Source organism: Pelophylax lessonae (genome assembly GCF_965119305.1).
Source record: "Pelophylax lessonae genome assembly, chromosome: 3".
NCBI classification, from domain to species: Eukaryota; Metazoa; Chordata; class Amphibia; order Anura; family Ranidae; genus Pelophylax; species Pelophylax lessonae.
Window position 1 is genome coordinate 288,645,077 of NC_138770.1, and position 21,544 is coordinate 288,666,620.

The 21,544-nt window shown below is 44.2% G+C and overlaps 1 protein-coding gene across 2 annotated transcripts in view; it reads left to right on the forward strand.

The window, feature by feature from the left end:
• The window catches only part of ATP13A3 (ATPase 13A3), a 449,747-nt gene that overhangs the window by 190,728 nt on the left and 237,475 nt on the right, over positions 1-21,544 (forward strand). For both annotated transcript variants that reach the window (XM_082249624.1, XM_082249623.1), the window contains exon 10: positions 20,513-20,644. In XM_082249624.1, coding sequence (XP_082105750.1) covers positions 20,513-20,644 — 132 coding nt within the window. The remainder of the gene's footprint in view (positions 1-20,512; positions 20,645-21,544) is intronic.

Here is a 21,544-nt window from a genome sequence, read left to right on the forward strand (position 1 = left end):
TGGCTTTTGGTGTACACTAGCTTCTCCATGTAGGGCAGCCCATCCATTAGTCTTTTTTTTTTTTTCCAAAATGACCCAATCTCCCCTATCCACATATTCGAGGTGGATTGGGGAATCGCTCCCCGCTGAGCTATGTTATGATGAAGGGGAGAACTCCCCGCAGTCAGAATACACTGATCAGAGCTGCCGGCTATAGTGAAAGTTTTCCAACGGGCTGATTGTACAGAAGTTGTTCGGTAGAACCAGCCTGCTCACATATGGCCCGATATTTGGCCAAGAGCTGAACAAGTTTTGTTTCATGTAAACCTCGCTTAAAAGTGACCGATGGCGATAATCCTAATGATGGATTACATTGTCTTATGCCCAACAATGTGCACACACATAGTGTACCAATGGTCTTTTAGTTGCATGTGCATTCTTGTGCTCGGATGGTTGAAGGCCCACTTTTTGCAGGCTGTTGATCTTCTCTAGGAGGGAACAAGACACTTTTGGCCTAGCTATCCTGTTGCACCATGTGTCTGCAGAAGGCATGTGAACAGTTTAATGGGATGCAAACAGGTTTTCTTTAAGGTAACTAATCATAGTTTGGGATTGGTAAGATTTTGAAGAGCCTTCTCTAGGCAGGCTGCTTAGTGAGAGAGCTGCAATTTGGGGTCTCAATAGGACAGGTTGCAATAAAGGTGTAACTAATATATTTCTCTTTCGTTCATTGACTGACCGCTCCTGATTCTTCTTAACCATTGGGTTATACTGGCCCCTACAGGTGTAAGAAACCAGGCAGGAAAAGGCTTGACTACGCCTATGGGCAGTCCCGGGGGGTATACACCCACTCTCCGCAATAGGCAATTCATTTTTTTTTCTGCCCAGGAGTAAGGACCTAGTTCCTTGCTTGGATCTCTGGTCCTGGCCATTTTTTTTTTCTTTATAAATGGAATTTTTTTTCTTTGTTATTTTGTTCCTGTGAGAATCTACAATCACTTGCTAGACTGGGCGACGGACTGGATAAATTAGATCCTGAGGTTCCCCACAGTCTGAGCGTGTGCAGACCGCAGCTCCGCTCTAGGTCGGCCGCGACATAGCCCCATTGGACAGGGCATGTCCTGCGAGTTAAACCTCTCGCGAGGACGCTTACGACCTGGCCTCAGCCTGAGTCGCAGCATTTCTCCTGGCCGACAGCACCCGCATTAGGATGGAACAGTGGTCTGTCCAGAGTGGTGCCCACCCTGTTCCTGGTATGGTAGCTGATTCCCCCTCTACTCACTGCCACCCTGGGGGTTAGAGACTAGGGCAGGGAAGTCCTCTGGGCTCCTTGCAGCGGTTGTTGGGCTGGGGAAGCAGATAGTTTAGCACCCGCAGGTACGCGCCTCACATGGCCGGATATGGCTGAAAATTTGGGCCGCGGCTTTGTGGCCTACTAGTCGGAAACTGTGAGGTGGCCCCTGTGAGGATGCCTGAAGCTACTGCCTCCCATTTAGGCATCTGCCCTCCCTTTCACTGCTCCTGGGTGGTCGTCTCCGCTGGGGCTCCGGTCCAAGCAGGCGGTTGTCCACAAAAATCCAGGCAGCGGCTTTCGGCCTACTAGGTTATGCGGCTAAGTCGGGCGCCTTCGTTAGGGGTCGGCCCCAATGCATCTAGCTGAAGCCCCCACTCTTCCTTTGGGCATCTGCCGGGCTGGGATCCGTGCACTTGCAGCTGGGCCTCCACAAAAATTAAGGCCGCGGCTTGCGGCCTGCTAGACCATGTAGTCAGCTTGGCTCCTCCCTTGGAAGGGGTGGCTCTGTAGGGGCCCTTCATTTTTTGACAGCCTTGCTGCCATTATTGTGTGGGGCACATGCCCCTTTTAGCGCTGCGGGACCATCAGGGCACCCTGTCTGTGCGTCTGTTTCAGGGCAGGAGGTCCTCTTTTCTTATTATGCCCTCTATGGAGGGCTCGGAGGACAACCCCCTTGTTTTTTTGCGGAGTCCAGTAGGTGGTCCATTCGTGGGCCTTTGGTCGGCGTCCCCTTTGCAGGATTGTAGTTTGCGGCCTCCCCTGACTGTTATGTTTTCCGAGTGATCTTAATATATATAGCCACCCTACTGGGTCTGCGTCTACGCACCCTGAGTGCTCACATAGTGAGGATGATTCCTCTTCTCCTTTAGCTGCGCATGAAAAAGCTTGTGTCAGTGCGTGACACTTTAAAAATGGAGGTTGTGGCTGATGCTGTGTCGGAGGCGCCAGTCCCTTTTAGCACCCACAGGCCTCCATAGCGGCAAGGGTGTTCCCTTTTCTGCTTACTTTGATAACATTGTCACGAAACAGTGGGGTTGTCCAAAACGCAGTGGTTTCTAAGCACTTTTTGCTTGCGGTCTCCTTATGAGGATTAACTGCGTTAAAGGTACAAACAAAATAATCGTTGGCGCATAACACATACCTAAATAACATCATCAAGGGGATTAAAGTTCATGCATAGTCACTAGCAAGTTCAATGAAAAGTCAACTCTGTAATGCAAAAAAAAAAAAAAAAAGAGAAAAAGCGGAGCGCCTCCCAGTGTAATCAGTTTAAATATCCACAATAGAACAGGTACAAAAACTTGCTCACATAAGAATAAATAAGAGTGAGCTCATCTGAACAATGGCATGCCGCAATGGGGAGTCCGTGTCCAGGTAGTAAACTCCATGATGATAGTGCAAGGGAGGAAGCGTAGTGCACCGTTGCTCCATCAGGCTAGATGGGCGGTGGCTTCTGGGTACCGCTCTACTGTTCAATCACTGGTGTCATCACCGATTATAACAGCACAACGCGTTTCAGAGCATGCGCAGGAGCCTTACCAGGCGTACGCGCTCTTTTTTCAAGTGCAGTGACCTTGACCTGCGTTAAAGGTGGACGGTACCTTCATTCCAGTTGAGGAGTCCCCAGCTGTTAAATACCCAGCTGATAGGAGGGCATGGGCTCTGGCCCGTCATATGTTCGCTGTGGCTGGTTTAGGATGTAGATCGGTATTTACAATTGCCCTGATCTCGCTAGCTCTGATCGAGTGGGGAAAACAGCTTCCCCCTGTCTTTGTGGAGCTGGCGGATCAGTTGGTCCAGGGGCTACAGTTTCTGTGATGCCTCTTGGATGTGGCTCCTTAAATTTCTAGGCTGTCTGTATCAGCAGTGGTCCTTCGACATATTATCTGGCTGAAATACTAGTCTGTGGACCAGACTTCTAAGAAGGCCTTATCTGATCTCCCCCTTGTAAGGGATTGCCTGTTTGCAGCTTCCTTGGATGACATTGTTAAGGGTCTCACAGGGAGAGAGGAGTACTCTTCCGCTGGCTACCAAGGACAAGGAGCCTAGTTGTAGACGTGAGCCATTCTCATCAGCCTCAGAAGAGGTTTTTTTAGTCCCTCAGGGTTTCAAGACAAGGGATCAATAGTCAGCGCCTCCACCGGAGGTTCCAAGAGGACCTGGTCTGGCAAGCCACGAGCGGGCTCTTCCAGACCTGCGGACAAGGCAGCTTCTTTATGAAGGGGCACCCTCACCCATATCTGGGATGGGGGGACGTCTTTGCTTTTTTTCTGGATCCATGGCCCTCCCTGGTATAGGATACCTGGGTCTACAAAAGTATTCGGTCAGGCTACGAGAGCAAGTTCAGTCTTATCCCCCCATAAAGGTTCTTCCCTTCCAACCTGCACTTATCCCCATATCACTTACGGGTCTTAGACTTGTTCCTTCAAGGGGTGATTGTTCCGATTCTGGAACGTTTTCAGGAGTTTTTACTCAATCCTCTTTACAGTTCCCAGGAAGGAAGGCAAGGTACGTCCAATTCTGTACCTCAAGGCGCTAAACTGCTGGTGCGAGTACAGAAATTCTGCGTGGAGTTCATTCAGATGGTAGTGACATCCCTACGTCTGAGGGATTTCTTCTCGCTTCTATCGACATCGAGGACGCCTACCTGCACATTCTAGTATGTGCGAAGACATAAGTTGCGTTAAATGTGAAATCCAAAAAATTGACAGAGGTGACAAAAATTACATAGACAATGATAAACCAATATATAAATTAAAAAAAAAAAACATTGATAGTCCAAACATAGTGAAAAAAATTATTTTGTGAAACTTTTTTTAAAAGTCCAATATTGAATTGAGTTGATAAAGTGAACAAGTGAACTTCCATCACCACAAATCGTGTCTGCCACCACACGAAAAACCTGCTTACCAGAAAGAAGGGATCCCAAGGGTCAACAATACTGGGGATATGATAATATGGTATCAGACGGACCTCTCCTTCGTGATCCTCCAGATGGTAAACAGCTTATTACTGGGTATTAATCTCCAAAAAACACAACAAAAGGTGCACTATAGTGTGATATCGTATGATGATTTTTTAGGAGAAAAAAGTATTGCACTTATGACAATTTGGTCATAATAGGCCTATAACAAATTAGGCCGGCTAAACGCAGCGCCCGTCCTTCCAGGATCTCTGCACACACGGTGATGTCAGCACGCCACAGAACCAATGCATTTCGTCAGATATCATCGTCCTGGGGGGGTGGCGTGCTGACTCACCGCATATATAACAAACCGCTAATCAGTAACCACGCCTCGGTCTGATCCACGAGACGTCACAAGCCAGACTGCCATCTTGGATAGGGGAAAGATGCCCTCCCTCTTAGTCCTTTAAAAGTGGCTGTAATTATAAATATAAAATGTTAATCTTCACATATAATTAAAATTCTGCAAATTGACTCATAGACATTAATAACATAACAAATGGTGGTAAAAATATTTAGTACTTTGCATAGAAGACCCAAGCAAAGACTACCATTTAAATCTCCAATGATGGTTAACACCGAGGCAATCGACATTATGCTACATAAATTAGCCATAATAAATAGAATTAAAAACCTATAATAAAGGCCAATTAATTACATATCTTTGAAAGACTAGATGGGTCAATAAAAACCATGAAAATGAAATGAAAAATCTGTATAAATATTAATTAATGAATAAAAAAATAAATATATATATATATATATATATATATATATATATATATATATATATATATATATATATATATATATATATATATATAGTAAAAATAATTCCATATAGAAACCCTACTGAATCCAATTAACCGTATTAGAGAGAGAGAAATTTATCGGAGGGGAAAAAAAAATTTTCAGGCCTACATTTCAACAGTTAAGGGATAAGGTCAGAAGAGTAAAGCCTAATGGTCCTATCAGCTATTACTTTCCTGATTCAGTCCAAGTTAAAATGTTAAACATCATAACCATAACACATCAAGCCCTCCAAATTTATGAATTATCTATAAAAGCATTCACGTCAACATCGATGTGAAGTCCAAAAAGGGGCATACGATTTGATCTTATGAATCCAAGCCTTCTCTAGCCTGGAAATCCCCCTCACTAAAGACGCCCCTTGCCAATGAGGGCTGTACTTGTCTATTCCAAAAAAAAAAAAAAAAAAAAAATAGTATTCCTTGGATCTTTATTATGCACTAAGAGGTAATGTTTCGAAACTGAGTGTTGCTTAAAACCCTTTCTAATGTTGCTAAGATGTTCATTCAACCTGACCTGTAGGGGGCGTTTGGTCCTACCTACATACTGAAATCCGCAGGGACATTGCAATAAATAGACTACTCCCGTGCTAGAATATGAAATAAATGGCTTAACTGTGAATGTTCCTGCCGTGCTCGTAGAAATAAACTCATTATTCTCCTCTGTCAACAACCGTTTAGTGAACACACCTGACATCTCCTTCGTTGATAATACCCCGTGAGATTGTGAAAAAAAAACTCATTGTTTGAATAGGAGGATCGTGTATATTGGGAGCAATAGTGTCCCGAAAGGTAGGTACCCCTCTAAAAACCACTCGGGGCTTAGCAGGCATAACTTTATTTAACACTCGGTCCTTCCCCAAAATGTGCCAGTGGTGTTGAATGAGGCGCTTAACGCCTCTATACTGGGTTGAAAAGGTAGTAACAAAAGGGGCCATCGGTATAGATTCAACCTTTTCACATGGGGGCCTCTCTTTTAAAAGGTCCACTCTCTTTAATTGGGTAACCTGGCTCAAAGTGTTCTGGAGGAACAGAGGATAATATCCTTTCTCTATAAACCTATGAGTGAGAATTTGAGCTTGGCTCAAAAAATCATCCATCTCCGTGCAGTTGAGTTTCAATCTCATATACTCACCCTTGGGCACAGATTGTAACCAAGAGTTATAATGACAACTGTCAACAGGAATGTACGAGTTCTGTCAGTGGGTTAAAAATGGGTAGTAGTGACGAAACTATCTCCCCTAACAGAAATGGTGAGGTCCAGAAAATTGATCATCTACTGACTACCTCATAATTCAAATGGATACCTCGGTTGTTGTCATTCAAAAAGTTAATAAACTGAGTCAAATCTGAACTTTCTCCATCCCAAAGGAAGAGGACGTCGTCAATGTACCTTGCCCACAACACCACCTGGGGCTTGTGTTGGGCATAGATGACCTCCTCCTCCCACTGGGCCATGAAGAGGTTCGCCAAACTGGGGGTATATTCAGCCATCATAGCGACTCTGCTATCCTGGCGAATTTCAGTATGTAAGTAGGACCAAACGCCCCCTACAGGTCAGGTTGAATGAACATCTTAGCAACATTAGAAAGGGTTTTAGAAACATTACCTCGTAGTGCATAATAAAGATCCAAGGAATACTATTTTTTTAGTAATAGACAAGTATAGGCCTCATTGGCGAGGGGGTGTCTTTAGTGAGGGGGATTTCCAGGCTAGAGATGGCTTGGATTCATAAGATCAAATCATATGCCCCTATTGGACTTCACATCGATGTTGATGTGAATGCTTTTATAGATAATTCATAAATTTGGAGGGCTTGATGTGTTATACAATATGAGGGGGGAGGGGGGGTACTGCGATTCAGGGGTAAATATATTCCAGTAAATTAGTGCAGATATCTATGCATAAGTAAAATTCAATTGTTGTTTTTTAAAATATAACTGGAATATGTGTTAATGTGTGCTAATGTGTGTATTGTGTGACTTAATTCATCATGTGAAATGTATCCATCAAAAAAAAAAAAATTATATAAATATCAAAAATATTGCAAAACCATAAATGATGTATATATATAACCGTCTGGTGCTTAAATATCACGTAAATATTACAGGATAAAAATTATAAATCACAAGGTACTAGAATGGCTTATTAAAGTGAGTCCGTGCAAAATAAAGTATATATTACATAAAGTGCAGGTGCTTCTATACTGTAAACATACATATACACCTGTGTTTTAGTGCTGTTGTTTAACCTTGGTTGTGAAAGTAAATTTCTACGTAGAGTAATTAAAGGTATTTATGTTCAAAAATATAGCAGACTTGCATTACAGACTGTTGCTGACTGTATGCAGTAAAGCGCTTCGAGACCTTTACCACGTCCCATCACGACATTTCCGGGTTTCCTACGCGTTGCGTCACGATACCACATGACTTCCTGAGGAAGTCACGTGGTATCGTGACGCAACGCGTAGGAAACCCGAAAGTGACGGGATGTGACGAAGGTCCTGAGGCGCTTTACTGCATACAGTCAGCAACCGTTTGTAATGTAAGTCTGCTATATTTTTGAAAATAAATACCTTTACGTACTACATCATGATGGCCCCATTGTTTTGATGAGCCAAAAGAAATAGAAGGATAAGATACCTGAGCGATCCCGGAAAGACCCACAGCCCCTCTAGGAAGCCCCCCTAGGGAAAGGAAACGTGATCAGGCTGGGGAGGACGCAGACCCCCCCTGGAGATGATAGGAGCCACATCCATTGTGGGTCTAATAATAAAGGTGTATTATTGACCTCATTGAGGTGAGAATTAAGGACACCTAGATGTAATATCACTGGAATCCCCCTAATCATGGAAAGGAAAGGTGGAGGAGTATGACGAATATATACAACACTGGGATTGTATGTGTGTGAGTGTGAATCTCGCGCTGTCCTGAGAGACCTAGGTGTGAATACTCTTAATGCCGCTTGTACTTGTTACTGTTAACCACACAGTTAGAAGACACAAAAAATGGGGGGGAAGTACCGCGCTTCAAGGGATATCTATAAGGTGTACATATATCTCAGTGGTAATAAATAATGTAAAATTATAAAATTCTATTAAATAGCGTATTGTGCAATAGATCATAAATAGTGTAGATATTCCATGCGTTGTATCAAATTATAAACCAAATATGATGATGAACAGATTAATATTTCTAAATATATAGTTACAAATCACCGTGTATAAGTAAACAGTACAAAACAATATACCAAATAATGGATAAAATAATGGAGGTGCTTATGGTGGTACTATATACAAGTAATATCAATTATGAATGTGCCAATAAAGTGCTCTGTGACAATAAATATAATTAAAATATGCTCAATATAATATCAAGATATATTGTATACCCATAACGACTATTTCCATGATATATAGATATGTTCAGTCCATGGTACACCTCACTTCCGTTTTTTTAAAATAATTAAATAGCATATATTTTAATTATATAATAATTAATATGAATTAGACATCCACTATAGACACACTATTCTACAATATAGAGTATTAGATTTGTTCATACCTATTTATTAGGAATTTCCAATAAGATATTCAAATATGGCGGTTCCGGCATATCCGGTTTCAGACATACGCCCCATATAAGAAATACACAAAGAAAATGGCGATTCATGCACATCCGGCTCTAGGACTATAAATAACATCACCCCCGTATGCAAATTATCCCCTGAAGAAGTCACGTGAGCTATCGTGACGTAATGCGTAGGGCATAGCACCGGAAGTGACGTTACGGGACACGAAAGTCCCGCGGCATAGCGGCTGATAGCAGCAATTTTAAATGTGAGTGGATATATTTTTTCTAATAAATGTGAATTGGAAAATACTACACTATATTGGCCCCTTATTTTTGAGATCCAAAGTCTGACCAAGTGAACCCCAGCGGGATCCAGATAAGGAGGAGCACACCACCATTCCCTTTACAGAGAAAGAGAGGAGGAGGGACCAGATCCTATACCCCATCCTGTATACCTAGAAAAGGAGAAGAGGAGAGATCAGATCTTTAATAGATATAAAAGGCGCAATACCTGAGGCATTAAGGTGAGCATATAGCACACCCATAGGTGAGGAGCACCGAAGAGCACGCCTGAATCACACGGTGTATAGGTGGAAGAAAACATTAATGTGACATAGAGAAAAGGAAGATCTTCGGTCACTGTTTAAGCCATATTTGGGACACTAAAGCACTTGGATATTTTTTATTTATTTCTAGCTTGTTTGCACTCTATGCTACTGGCGTATGTATTGATATAACATCTATATTATATACTGATTAAGGGCTCTTTCACACGGCCGTTCAGTTTTTTTTTTTCCGCTCCGGTGTTTTTTTTTTTTTTACACGGAGCGGATGACACTTGTGTCATCCGCTCCGTATGTCCGCATATCATCCCATCCGTTTGCGGATGCTATACAGATATAATGTATGTCTATGGGCATTGCGGATGTCAGCCAATGACATCCGATTTTGCTTCCTTTCCGTTTTTTAAACTGAAGAAAAATAGGGTTCTGTTCCGTTCCAAAAGAACAGAACTGAAAGGACGAAAATCGAATGTCAGCTGATGGTCATCCGCTGACATCCGCAATCCCATAGAAATTCATTATGTCCGTAAATCATCCACAAAAAAATAGGATGATTTGCGGACATGCGGAACGCCCGTGTGAAAGGGCCCTTACACAGAACACTGGGATTAATTGTTTAATAAATTGTACACTTTTATGATTTATCACTGCTTAGAAATTTACTTTCACAACCAAGTTTAAACAGCGCTTAAAGTGGAGTTCCACCCTAAAATGATACTTACCTCCATCTTCTCGCATATGGATAATCACATTTTTTTTTTTTTTACTTACCTCGTAAAGAAGAAAATACTTACCTTATTTCCTTCTTCCTCCCCTCGGCGGCCACGGCCCGTCGTCACTTCCTGGCTTTGCAATGATTCCTGGGAGCTGAACGTCATCGCTCCCAGGAATCATTGCGCCTGCACCGGCCCCGACGTCAGTTCCGGGGCGCGCGCGTCATTCCCTTCTAAACAGTTTCTGGGCATGCCCAGAAGCTGTGGAGGGATGACGCGCGCGCAACGGAAGTGACGGCGGGGCCGGTGCAGTGCATCGTGGGACCGAAGAAGACGGAAGAGGACACAGAAGAGGATCGCGCTGGCTTCAAGCTGCCCACACCTGAGATGGCAGCGCTGGACAATACTTTTTCAAGGTAAGTATTTGTCCTAAAAGGTAAGTGCAACCCGGGACAGATAAGAGGCTAGCCATTGTGGAATGTACTAGCCCTGACTGTCCCGGGGGTATTTTTATTAAAAAAAGTATTCCAGGGTGGAACTCCGCTTTAAGGTGTATATGTATGTTTACAGGATAGAAGCACCTGCACTTTATGTAATGTATACTTTATTTTGCACGGACTCACTTTAATAAGCCATTCTAGCACCTTGTGATTTATAATTTTTATCCTGTAATATTTATGTGATATTTAAGCACCAGACAGTTATATATACATCATTTATGGTTTTGCAATATTTATTTTATATTTATATAATTTATTTATTTTTTTTTTTTTGATGAATAGATTTCACATGATGAATTAAGTCACACGATACACACATTATCACTTTATTCATTTATTTAGTTATTTATTCAGAATATTTGATATAAAAGTAATATATGTGCACAAAAAGTGATTTACACCTCTAATCAACACATATTCCGTTATATTTAAAAAAAATAACAATTTTATTTTATTTACGCATAGATATCTGCACTAATTTACTGTAATATATTTTCCCCTAAAGCGCAGTACCCCCCTCCCCCCCCAACCCCCATCCTCTCATATTGAATATCCCAAACTGTTTTAAGGTATCAGTTAATGTACGTGCAGTATCAGGGTTACCCATTTTTCCAAGATAGCGCAGGAACCACACTCTTTGAGTAAACTTCTTTGATGTGTTATGATTATGATGTTTAACATTTTGTGAACTTGGTCTGAATCTTGAGACTAATAGCTGATAGGAAAGGTGCTGCAGTAATAGGCAAATAGGTAAAAAATAAATATATCAAAGTGAAAAAGTGCTGTCATCCAATAAATATAAATGACAAGGTGAAACATTTTGCAGTGATGGCTAAAAAGTGAATATTTGCTAAATATATCAAAGTGACGAAGTGCTGTGTCATCCAATAAATATAAATGACAAGGTGAAAAATCTTCCAGTGATAGTGAATAAATATTAAAATGACAGTGATAAAAAAGAATGTTTAAATCAGAGAGGTAAATAAGATACAATAAACAAGGCACAATAAAATTAGCAAATAATATCTCAAATCCTTGGCTGTGCAAAATGTGAAAATGATGAATAATGTGTGATAAAAGAGCAAGCACAATGCTTAAGTGAAGAATAAGTGACAGTAGAACACAGGAAGTCTTCACAATACTACTAATGATTGTCAATATAGATAAAGTCTCTATCCGGTGGAAAGCCTCACTGGACTTTGCTCTATTCAGATGAGATTTAGTATGAGCACATACAGTCTCTATCAGATGAAAAGCCTCAACAAGGCAGGGGATGGGAAAAGGCAAAAGCAATAGGTGACTGGTACACTGTGGACAGATGATCCTTGATGGTTCTGGCTGTACTAGATTCTTACCTCACAGCACTAAGGCAACAGCATAGAAATCCAGCGGGATGACAGATCTGCGACGTCTGGATCCTATTAATAGTACCGAGATGTTCTCTGAGGGAATTCGGTTGGATTCTGAACCTTTGGGAATTCTGCTTTGGTTATGTCCATAAAAAATCGACTATCTGGGTCTGACTCTGGACTCGGCCTCTGCCACAGTCTTTCTTCCTCTGGAAAAATTGTAGACATTGCAGGATGCAATTCAGCTTCTGTTGTTCAGCAGCCGGTCATCCCTCTGGGCTTGCCTGCAGTGCTGGGCCTGATGGTGTCCACCCTTGAGGTGGTCTGTTTGCATAGTTCCACACAAGATCTCTGCTAGATTCTGGTGAAATGGGACAAGGTCCATGGTCTCTAGAGGTGGCTTCGTTCTTTGGCACTTCGACAGGGAAAATCCTTTCTACCCCCTGTACTGGACTTTTATCACCATGGATGCCAGCCTGTCTGGGTGGGGAGGTGTTCCCAGCACAGATGTGCTCAGGGGATCTGGACTCTGGCAGAGTCCAGACTGACGATTAAGGTTCTGGAACTCGGCCTTTGTCTGGCTCATTGGACAATTCGACTTCAGGGCTGTGCGGTACAAATTAATTTGGACAATGTCACGGCTATGGTCTATGTAAATCACCAAGGGTGCACAAGTAGTGTCCTGGCAGCTTGGTAAGTAGCTGGCATTCTAAGGCGGGCTGACCCTTTGTTCCAACCCCCTCAAATTTCTGCCGCAACTCCTGTGCAGGATCTAAGCAGAAGGGATTCCGTCCAGACTGACCTCGCCGGTCTTGGTACTCCAATCCGGTATGGCTGGTCCCCGATGCTCCTTGGGGGGGTTCCTCTCAGAACAGCAGATTCTCCCTAAGGACCAATCTTCCGTCCTGCTTTACAGTCGCTGGCTTTGATGTCTTGGCTGATGAACGACAGGTGTTGAAGGATAGAGGTTTGTCTGAGTTGGTGATTCCTACGCTGTTAAAAACTAGGAAATCTACTTCTAGGAAGATCTACCATCATACGTGGAATACGTACATTACGTGGAGTGAGTCTCTTGGGGTTCATCCTCACTCCTTCTCGGTGAATTTGATCTTAACCTTCTTTTCTCTAGTGCTCATTGACAGACGTAGTCCTCGGTGATACACCACCTTCGGGTTATGTTGCCTCCACAGGAGCAGGACTAGACAGGAAATTAAAAAGCTCTGGCCACACCCTAGGGGCAGTCCCAGAGGGTATATCCTCTCTCTCTCTGCCTCAGCAAATCAGATATTTTCTGTCTAGTTAGGAGTAAGGACCTAGATACCTTGCTGGGATCTTAGGTCCTGGCAAGATTTTTTTCTTAAAGGATTTTTTAGACAGCTTTTTTTCTCCAGTGTTCCTGTGAGATCTTCAAGCAAGAAAGCTGAACTGGACGACGGGCTGGATGTTGAGATCCGGTGGTCACCCCAGTTCAGCCTACGAGCGCGTGCAGGCCATAGCTCCGCGCTGGGTCGGCCGCGACAAAGTCCCATTAAAGGACTGACCCCGCGAGTTAAACGTCTCGCTGAAACGCCAAAGACCATGAGTCACGGCGTCCATATTGGTCGACAGCCCTCCCGCCCCGGTGGAGAGGGGTACTGTCAGGAGTTGGTGCCCGCCTGGTTCCGGTATGGTGAGTAGTATGTTCCCCCTTTTCCCCTGACGGGTCTTGTGGTGAACGCGGGCCCCTCTCTGTATGGTAAGATAGAGTCCCTCTCTATCCTATAAATGACACAGATCCTCCTACTTTGAGTGTGATTTTATGTGCAAAAAGCCAGGAGGCTTGGTTTGGGAGCTAATAATCTAATTGTATACATGTTAAAAAGATTATAATCTGTGGCATTCTGGGAATCTTACGGTGATAAGAATAAGCTACCTACCAGTCAGAAGCCACGGACATGTGGACTGCCTTCCTAATCAGATCTCCAGCTATTAGCAGGCCTCCCGAATGGCCATGCGGTCCGCCAGGGCCGGTACCGCCAACCACGCCAAATCCCCATGCAGAGAGAGTGTTGTGTGCCCTGCAGCACACCGCTATTCAGTACAGGCCGCCGCCATTTTTTTTGCTGGATCGCACGAGCCGCCATTTTGGGGTAGCCTCGTGTCTCCAGCATGGGGGCGGCCATGTTTGAGGTGATCCAAACACCTCGTGGAGCTAGGGGAGGCGCCGGAAGGCGTGCAGAGGGGCGGAGCCGCCTCCTTTCTTCCTGGGCAGCCAGCCAAAAGACTTCCTGTTTGTCAAGACAGCGCTGTAACCTGTTGCAGTTAAACTCTGAGCATCAAGTGGTGAGCCTGGGGGTCTATCTCTCTCTCTCTCTCTCGATCGATAGGGATCCCTAGCAGGTAACACTAAGGGGCTTTTTGTGGCGCTGGGGGTCTGAAAAAAAAAAAAAAGTTTTTTATTTTTGAATTATATTATCCAGGAAGTGACTGGAATTATCATGGACCCTGCCACACATATTCCCCCACCTGTTTCCCTCGAGGGGGCCACGGGACCCGCCGGTGCACAGAGTGTAGAGTCATTTACAGCAATTTTGGAGTCTATGGTGGCTCGGGTGGAGGCGGCCTGTCAGGGACGGGGGTCAAGGAAGCGACCCCCGCCTACCCCTATACTATCTGACACCTCTGACTCTGATTCAGAGATGGTCACTGCAGTTGCAGGTTCCTCTGCAAAGGCTGTTATCCCAGGTAAAGCCCCCTCAGACAGTGAGGAGGACGCTTCTTCTCCTGCTATAATTCAGGAAGAAGCATTGGTGGACGCACTAGTTGTGGCAGTGCAGGAAACCTTAAAACTTGAGGCTTTACCGGCAGAGGCAACTGAAACAGAGATTCCTTTTGGTACTAATAAGCCCATCAAAACGGTGAAGGTTTTTCCTGTACCCAAATGTTTCGGTAATCAGATTAAAGGAGAATGGGAGCATTCTAAACGTACCTTTACTATTTCCAAGCGTATTGCTAGACGCTATCCGTTTGAGGAATCCATCATTAAGAAATGGACGGTACCACCAGTGGTGGATCCACCTATTTCCAGGCTGAATAAAGCCACGGTTATCCCAGTGGAGGACACTTCGTCCTTTAAGGATCCGGTGGATCGAAAGATGGAAGCAGAGTCCCGCACCATCTTCTCTCTGATAGGGTCAGCATTTAGACCAGTAATTGTTTTTGGTCTAGTTTCCCAGACACTTATGGAATGGGCGAAAATGGTACGCCAAGACCTTAGGGGAAAAGATATTCCCCAGGAGACATCTGATTTGATGGAACAGATTATACAAGGGCTACAGTTTATCTGTGACGCAGCCTTGGACACTACTCCCTTATTAGGGCATGCATCTATGTCAGCGGTCATCCTCAGACGTGTGCTGTGGTTAAAATGCTGGTCAGCTGACCTAGGTTCCAAAAAGACCTTGACAAATCTCCCTTTTCAGGGGAATCGTCTATTTGGGGCCAACCTAGATGAAATCATCAAGGATGCCACTGGGGTAAGAGCACTTTTTTGCCACAGGCTGCTAAAGCTAAGGGACCTCGCAACAAGCGAGGACCTTTCTTTACCGCCCATAAAGGGCGCCCGGCTGGTACTAGCGGGAAAGGCAAGACTCCTCCAGGAGGGTTCAAGAAGGGCTGGTCGGACAAGCAGAGGACCAACCCAGCCAAACCCGAAGCAAAGGAGTACACAGCCTGAAGGTGCGCCCCCACCCGGTTTCAGGGTGGGGGGACGTTTTCACCGGTATTCAGGACATTAGATCGAGCTTCAACCACTACTACTGGTGCGATTCTTCCCTTCCAACATTTAAGTACTACAGGAAGCGGTAGTTACCGTTCCCTGAATAGATCTTTTCCTTTACCTTTTCCTAAGATTAGTCCCTATACCTCACAGGAATCGGATCTGGTTGACCAGATAGGCCAAGTAGCCTCTAGTCGGGTGACTTCGGTCCCTGAGGTTCAACCAGAAAAGATCACCCTTCCTGATAACAATCAGGTATCTGATAAATGTGTGGGAACAGAAAACGACCAGACTTTCTCGGATGGTCGGGGCCAGATACCTCTAGGGACGCCTGGTTCAGATTCTATCAGCGCCAGTGGTCCTAGAAATTCTAGGCTGGCCTCCTCAAGCCGGCCTGGCCGACTTGGACAGGCTAGTCGCAGACGTTTCGTGGGAACTTCGTCTCAGGGAGTGTCTGTGGTCTCAAGGACCAATTTACCATCATGCTTTACAGTCGCTGGGTTTAATGGCCTGGCCATTGAGACCCAAGTACTGAAGGACAGAGGTTTGTCTACTTCAGTCATTCCTACCCTTATTAAAGCAAGGAAAGCGACTTCCAGCAAGGTCTATTATCACACATGGAAGACTTATATTGCGTGGTGCGAATCTTTAGGATTTCCTCCACGTACCTATTCGGTGACTCGAATATTGGCCTTTTTGCAACAAGGGGTTGAGCAGAAGCTAGCCTTGAGCACCATCAAGGGTCAAGTTTCAGCATTAGCAATCTTCTTTCAGAAACCTTTAGCTACCAAGTCCTTGGTGCGGAATTTCATCCAGGGGGTGCGGCACCTGGCTCCTCCAGTCCGCGCGCCCTTACCGCCCTGGGATCTTAATTTGGTTTTGTCGGTTCTACAGAAACCTCCCTTTGAAAACATCAGGGAGATTCCCTTGCTTACTTTATCCCAGAAGGTGGCCTTCTTGGTGGCTATTACTTCTGCTCGCAGCGTGTCAGAACTGGCTGCATTATCATGCCAGTCCCCATACCTAGTGATTCATAGGGATAAGGTAGTACTTCATCCTAAGCCATCTTTTCTTCCTAAGGTGGTTTCAGATTTTCATCTGAATGAAGATATTGTACTACCTTCCTTGTGTCCTCAGCCCAAGCATCATTGGGAACATGCGTTGCATTCCTTAGATGTGGTTCGGACAATCAGGGTATACCTGAAAGCTACGGAATCATTCCGTAAGACGGATTCACTTTTTGTGATCACGGATGGCCCCAGAAAGGGTTTGCCTGCATCTGCCGCGACCATTGCCAAATGGATTAGACAAACGGTGGTACAGGCTTATTCTATTAAGGGTCAGAGTCCTCCGTTCCCTGTTAGGGCGCACTCCACTCGAGCGCTCAGTACTTCCTGGGCCTTTCGCCATCAGGCGTCAGTGGTCCAGGTATGTAAGGCGGCCACCTGGTCGTCGGTACATACCTTTACAAAATTCTATAAAATTGATGTGACGGCATCGGCGGATGCCTCATTTGGCCGCAAGGTTTTGCAGGCCGCAATTTGAGGAGACCGGTGGTCTACCTCAAGGGTTTTTTTCTGTTTGAAAAAAAAAAAAAAAAAAAAAATTTTCTCTTTTTTGTTGAGTCTCATCATTAAGGATGAGCATTGTAAACTTCTAGTTGGCACCGGTTGGGCCTTCTAGATTGGGATTTGATTTCCATTTTCCCACCCCTCATTTGTGATACTGCTCTGGGACGTCCCGAAGGTGGTGTATCACCGAGGACTACGTCTGTCAATGAGCACTAGAGAAAAATGGATTTTTGTAAAATCTTACCGTAAAATCCTTTTCTCTTAGCTCATTGACAGACGTAGTCCCCGCCCCTCTGTTTTTGAGTTGGGTTGGGTTAAAATCTCTAAAGACTGCTTTTTCACATAACTGATTTGCTGAGGCAGAGAGAGAGAGGATATACCCTCTGGGACTGCCCCTAGGGTGTGGCCAGAGCTTTTTAATTTCCTGTCTAGTCCTGCTCCTGTGGAGGCAACATAACCCGAAGGTGGTGTATCACCGAGGACTACGTCTGTCAATGAGCTAAGAGAAAAGGATTTTACGGTAAGATTTTACAAAAATCCATTTTTAACGGGGGTTGAACAGAAATTGGCCTTAAGTACCATCAAGGGCCAGGTTTCAGCCTTGGCAGTCTTTTTCCAATAACCTTTGGCCTCACTCTCCCTGGTGTGTACTTTTCTTCAGGGTGTCCAACATTTGGTTCCTTCAGTGTGGGCTCTGTTGCCACCCTGGGATCTTATTGTGGTGCTTTCATTTTTACAGAAGCCTCCCTTTGAAAATATTCAGGAGGTTTCCCTGCTTGCGTTGCCTCGGAAGGTAGCCTTTTTTGATAGCTATCGCCTCTGCGCGCAGGATGTCGGAACTGGCAGTATTATCTTGTTGTCCACTTTATTGGTGATTCACAAGGATAAGGTGTTGCTTCACCCCTGTCCACCATTCCTTCCCAAAGTTGTCATTTGAATGAAGAAATTGTGTTGCCTTCCCTGTGTCCCAGGCTAAACATTTGACGGAAATTACCTTGCATGCCTTGGATGTGGTCATGGCAATTGGGGTGTACCTGGCAGCTACGGAGTCTTTTAGGAAGTCAGACTCTATTTGTGCTCACGGACAGACCTCCCAAAAGGTTGTCCGCTTCTTCTGCGATCATTTCCAGATGGATCAGACAGACGGTGGCTCAGGCCTATTGCATCAGGAGTCAGATTCTTCCTTTCCCTGTGAAGGAGCGTTCTACTAGGGCGCTTAGTGTCTTGTCTCCGTGGCTTTCTGCCATCAAGTGTCAGTGACGCAGGTTTGCAAGGCGGCCACCTGATTGTCGTTGCACACTTTTACAACATTTTTATTTAGGTGGATGTGTTGGCATCTGCGGATGCTTCTTTTGGCCGCAAGGTTTTGCTGGCTGCGGTTTAGAGGACCTGGTCGCCTTTGAGGGTGTATTGTTTTTTCAGGTGTTTATGGTTCAGCTCCATGTTACCCGATTGGCTTTGGTTAGCTTTGGGATTTATTTTTCTGCTTTTTTTCCCACCCGTTATGTTTAACACTGCTTTGGGACTTTCCAATGGTTAAGAAGAATCAGGAGATGTCTGTTAATGAAAGAAAGAGAAAATGGGATTTTTGACTTACCATAAAATCCATTTCTCTGATGTTTGACGGACACAACACCCACCCCTCTGTGGAGTTGGCTTTCTTCTGACACTGCTTGTAACAAAACTAAGTGCCTATAGCTGAGAGTGGGTGTATAAATAGCCCCTGGGACTGCTTATAGGCGTAGTCAAGCTTTTTCCTGCCTAGTCTACTCCTGTAGGGGGCAGTATAACCCAATGGTTAAGAAGAATCTGGAGTGGTGTCCGTCAGTGAACATCAGAGAAATGGATTTTACAGTAAGTCAAAAATCCCATTTTTATCCCTATAAAACAAAATTATGGTTCTGAATTTATAAACATTTCAACTGCAGCATTAGACTATTGGATGATAGTTCAATGAATTACAGTAACATGTTGGTGTAGATAATTGAAAGTCCATGTTTAGTAAATATTGATGTGTTCGTCTAGAACAAATGTTGCGCTGTGAATCTTTTTTGTTGTGTTAGAGCCGGTGTTCTAAAATTTTCTCTGACCCGTGAAAAAATCGGACCTTGTCCCTTCCGGTTATGGGAGTCTCAAGTGCGCATGCGCATAAGACATTATCTTGGTTTGGTAAACTTATAACACATAGCGGGCAATTGAATGAGAGGAGACGGGGCTGAGGTGGGACGGAAGACACCGCCGCGTCATCTGCAGAGCTGAAAAGAGGAGGCGGGACTGAGGTGTGGCCGTGTAATATATGCAGAACTTTAGCGACTCCTTGTTTTATTATCTTTAGAAATTATTGTATTATTTATCCTTTGGATTTCATTACATTTACTATTTATATAATACAAAATAAGAAATACTAAATGTAATGAAATCCTAAGGATAAATAATAGGATAATTACTAAAGATGATAAAACAGAAGGAGTCGCTTAAGCCCTGCATTTATTACACGGCCGCACCTCCGTCCCGCCTCCTCCGCCAGCTCTGCATATGTGCCTCCGTCCCTAATGTCTCGATGACGCGGCGGTGTCCTCCGTCCTCCGTCGCACCTCAGCCCCGCCTCCTCTCAATCAGCTGTCCGCTCTCTGTTATAATTTTGCCAAACCTCAAAAAATGTCTTCTGCGCATGCGCACAGACGACTCCATCAGCTGTTTTGTGATGCTCTACCACCGGAAGTGACGAGGTCCGATTTTTTTTCACGGGTCCGACAAAATTTTACAACACCGGTTCACACTGGGGCGACCTGTCAGGCGACCTGGTCGCCTGACAGGTCGCGTAGGTCACCTGCCATAGAGAAGCTGTGGACCCGTTCTAATAGGAGCGACACAAGTCGCTCCGACTTAGAAAAAGGGTCCGGAGCTGCTTTGGGGCGACCCGGAGCGACCTGCATTGACTTCAATGTTATGAAGTCCGTGCCGGCCGCTCCGAGGTCGCGGTGCGAGCAGCACACCGCGACTTGTGAGGTCGCCCCGGCAAGTCGGATCGCTCTAATGTGAACCGCCTCTTAATTATTCCCGTATGCTGTGCACATGTTTTGCCAGGCATGAGATGTTTTTTTTAGATTTTGTAGATTATTTAGCCATCAATAGCAAGAGTTGTAGAAATGCTACATTTTATCCTCCACAGCATCAGGAAGTAAGTAGAACTTCCATTACCTCATGCTGTACAGTCATTGACTCTATGCCCAGAGTGCAATAATAATTAAAAGCCTCTTTAAAGTCTTATTTGCAGGTAGTATTCCAAGAAATGTGTATAAGATTTAAGTTCTAAGGTCACAGTCTAGCTATTCTGGGACCTAGAGTAAAGAAAGTGTAGGTTTGTATCAGTTTCTGTTATGTTAAGTTCTGTATGTATTGATCTTTGTTCTTGCTTTTTCCTTTTTTTTTTTTTTAAGAGGCAGAAGAAATCCTGTCTACAGACCTGGTACCTGGAGACATCATGCTTATCCCGCCTAATGGGACCATAATGCCATGTGATGCTGTCCTGATTAGTGGAACTTGCATTGTAAATGAAAGCATGTTAACAGGTATTGGTATATACAGTACCTTCAGTAAAGTCATAGAAAATGTAGTGCTAGTCTAATATCATGCATTCTGAGCAGGCCTTGTACCTGATTTCAGCTTTACTTGCAATAATCAAATAGCACATGAGTTATACTGGCCATACACTAAACAAGTAGCAATCAATTGAAGTTGCTAATTTCAAATGTTATTAAAGTTTTATTAACCACTTAATGACCAGGCCATTTTTTGCGTTACGGCACTGTTACTTTAACTTACAATTGCGCGAATGTGCAACGCTGTATCCAAATAACATTGATGCCCTTTTTTTCCCACAAATAAAGCTTTCTTTTGGTGGTATTTCATCACCTCTGCGTTTTTTATATTTTGAGCTATAAACAAAAAAAGCGACAATTCCGGAGAAAAATCTTTTTTTTTTACTTTCTGCTATAAAACATTCCCAATAAAAAAAAATTAAAAATCTAATTTCTCTTGCGTCCTCTGACAGTCGCCGCCCACTCATACAGTCTTCACTACTGGGTATTGGTCTTATCCACAGGAGTAAGCTAGACAGAAGATTTTGTTAGAAACCTTCACAAAAACTTTGCATAGACACACCTACAGGGGGCTGTCCCTCTGGTCCAATACCCCCCTGCTAGCAGCATTCCCAAATCAGTTTGTCTTTTGCCTAGTTAGGACTAGGCAGGCTTTCCTTGGCTGGGGCTGCAGTCTCAGCCTTTTCTTCTTCTTAATTTTTATTTCTGCAAAAGTGATTTTTCTTTACTTATAGCTTTTTATTTGTTCCTGCGCTTAGTCGGACTTCGGAAGACTACAGCGTTTGCGGAGCTGGGAATCGCACTGGTTGTCCTAGAGCCTTACGGAATCCCAGCCTGCCATAGAGCGTTAGCAGGCTATGCATATGCCCA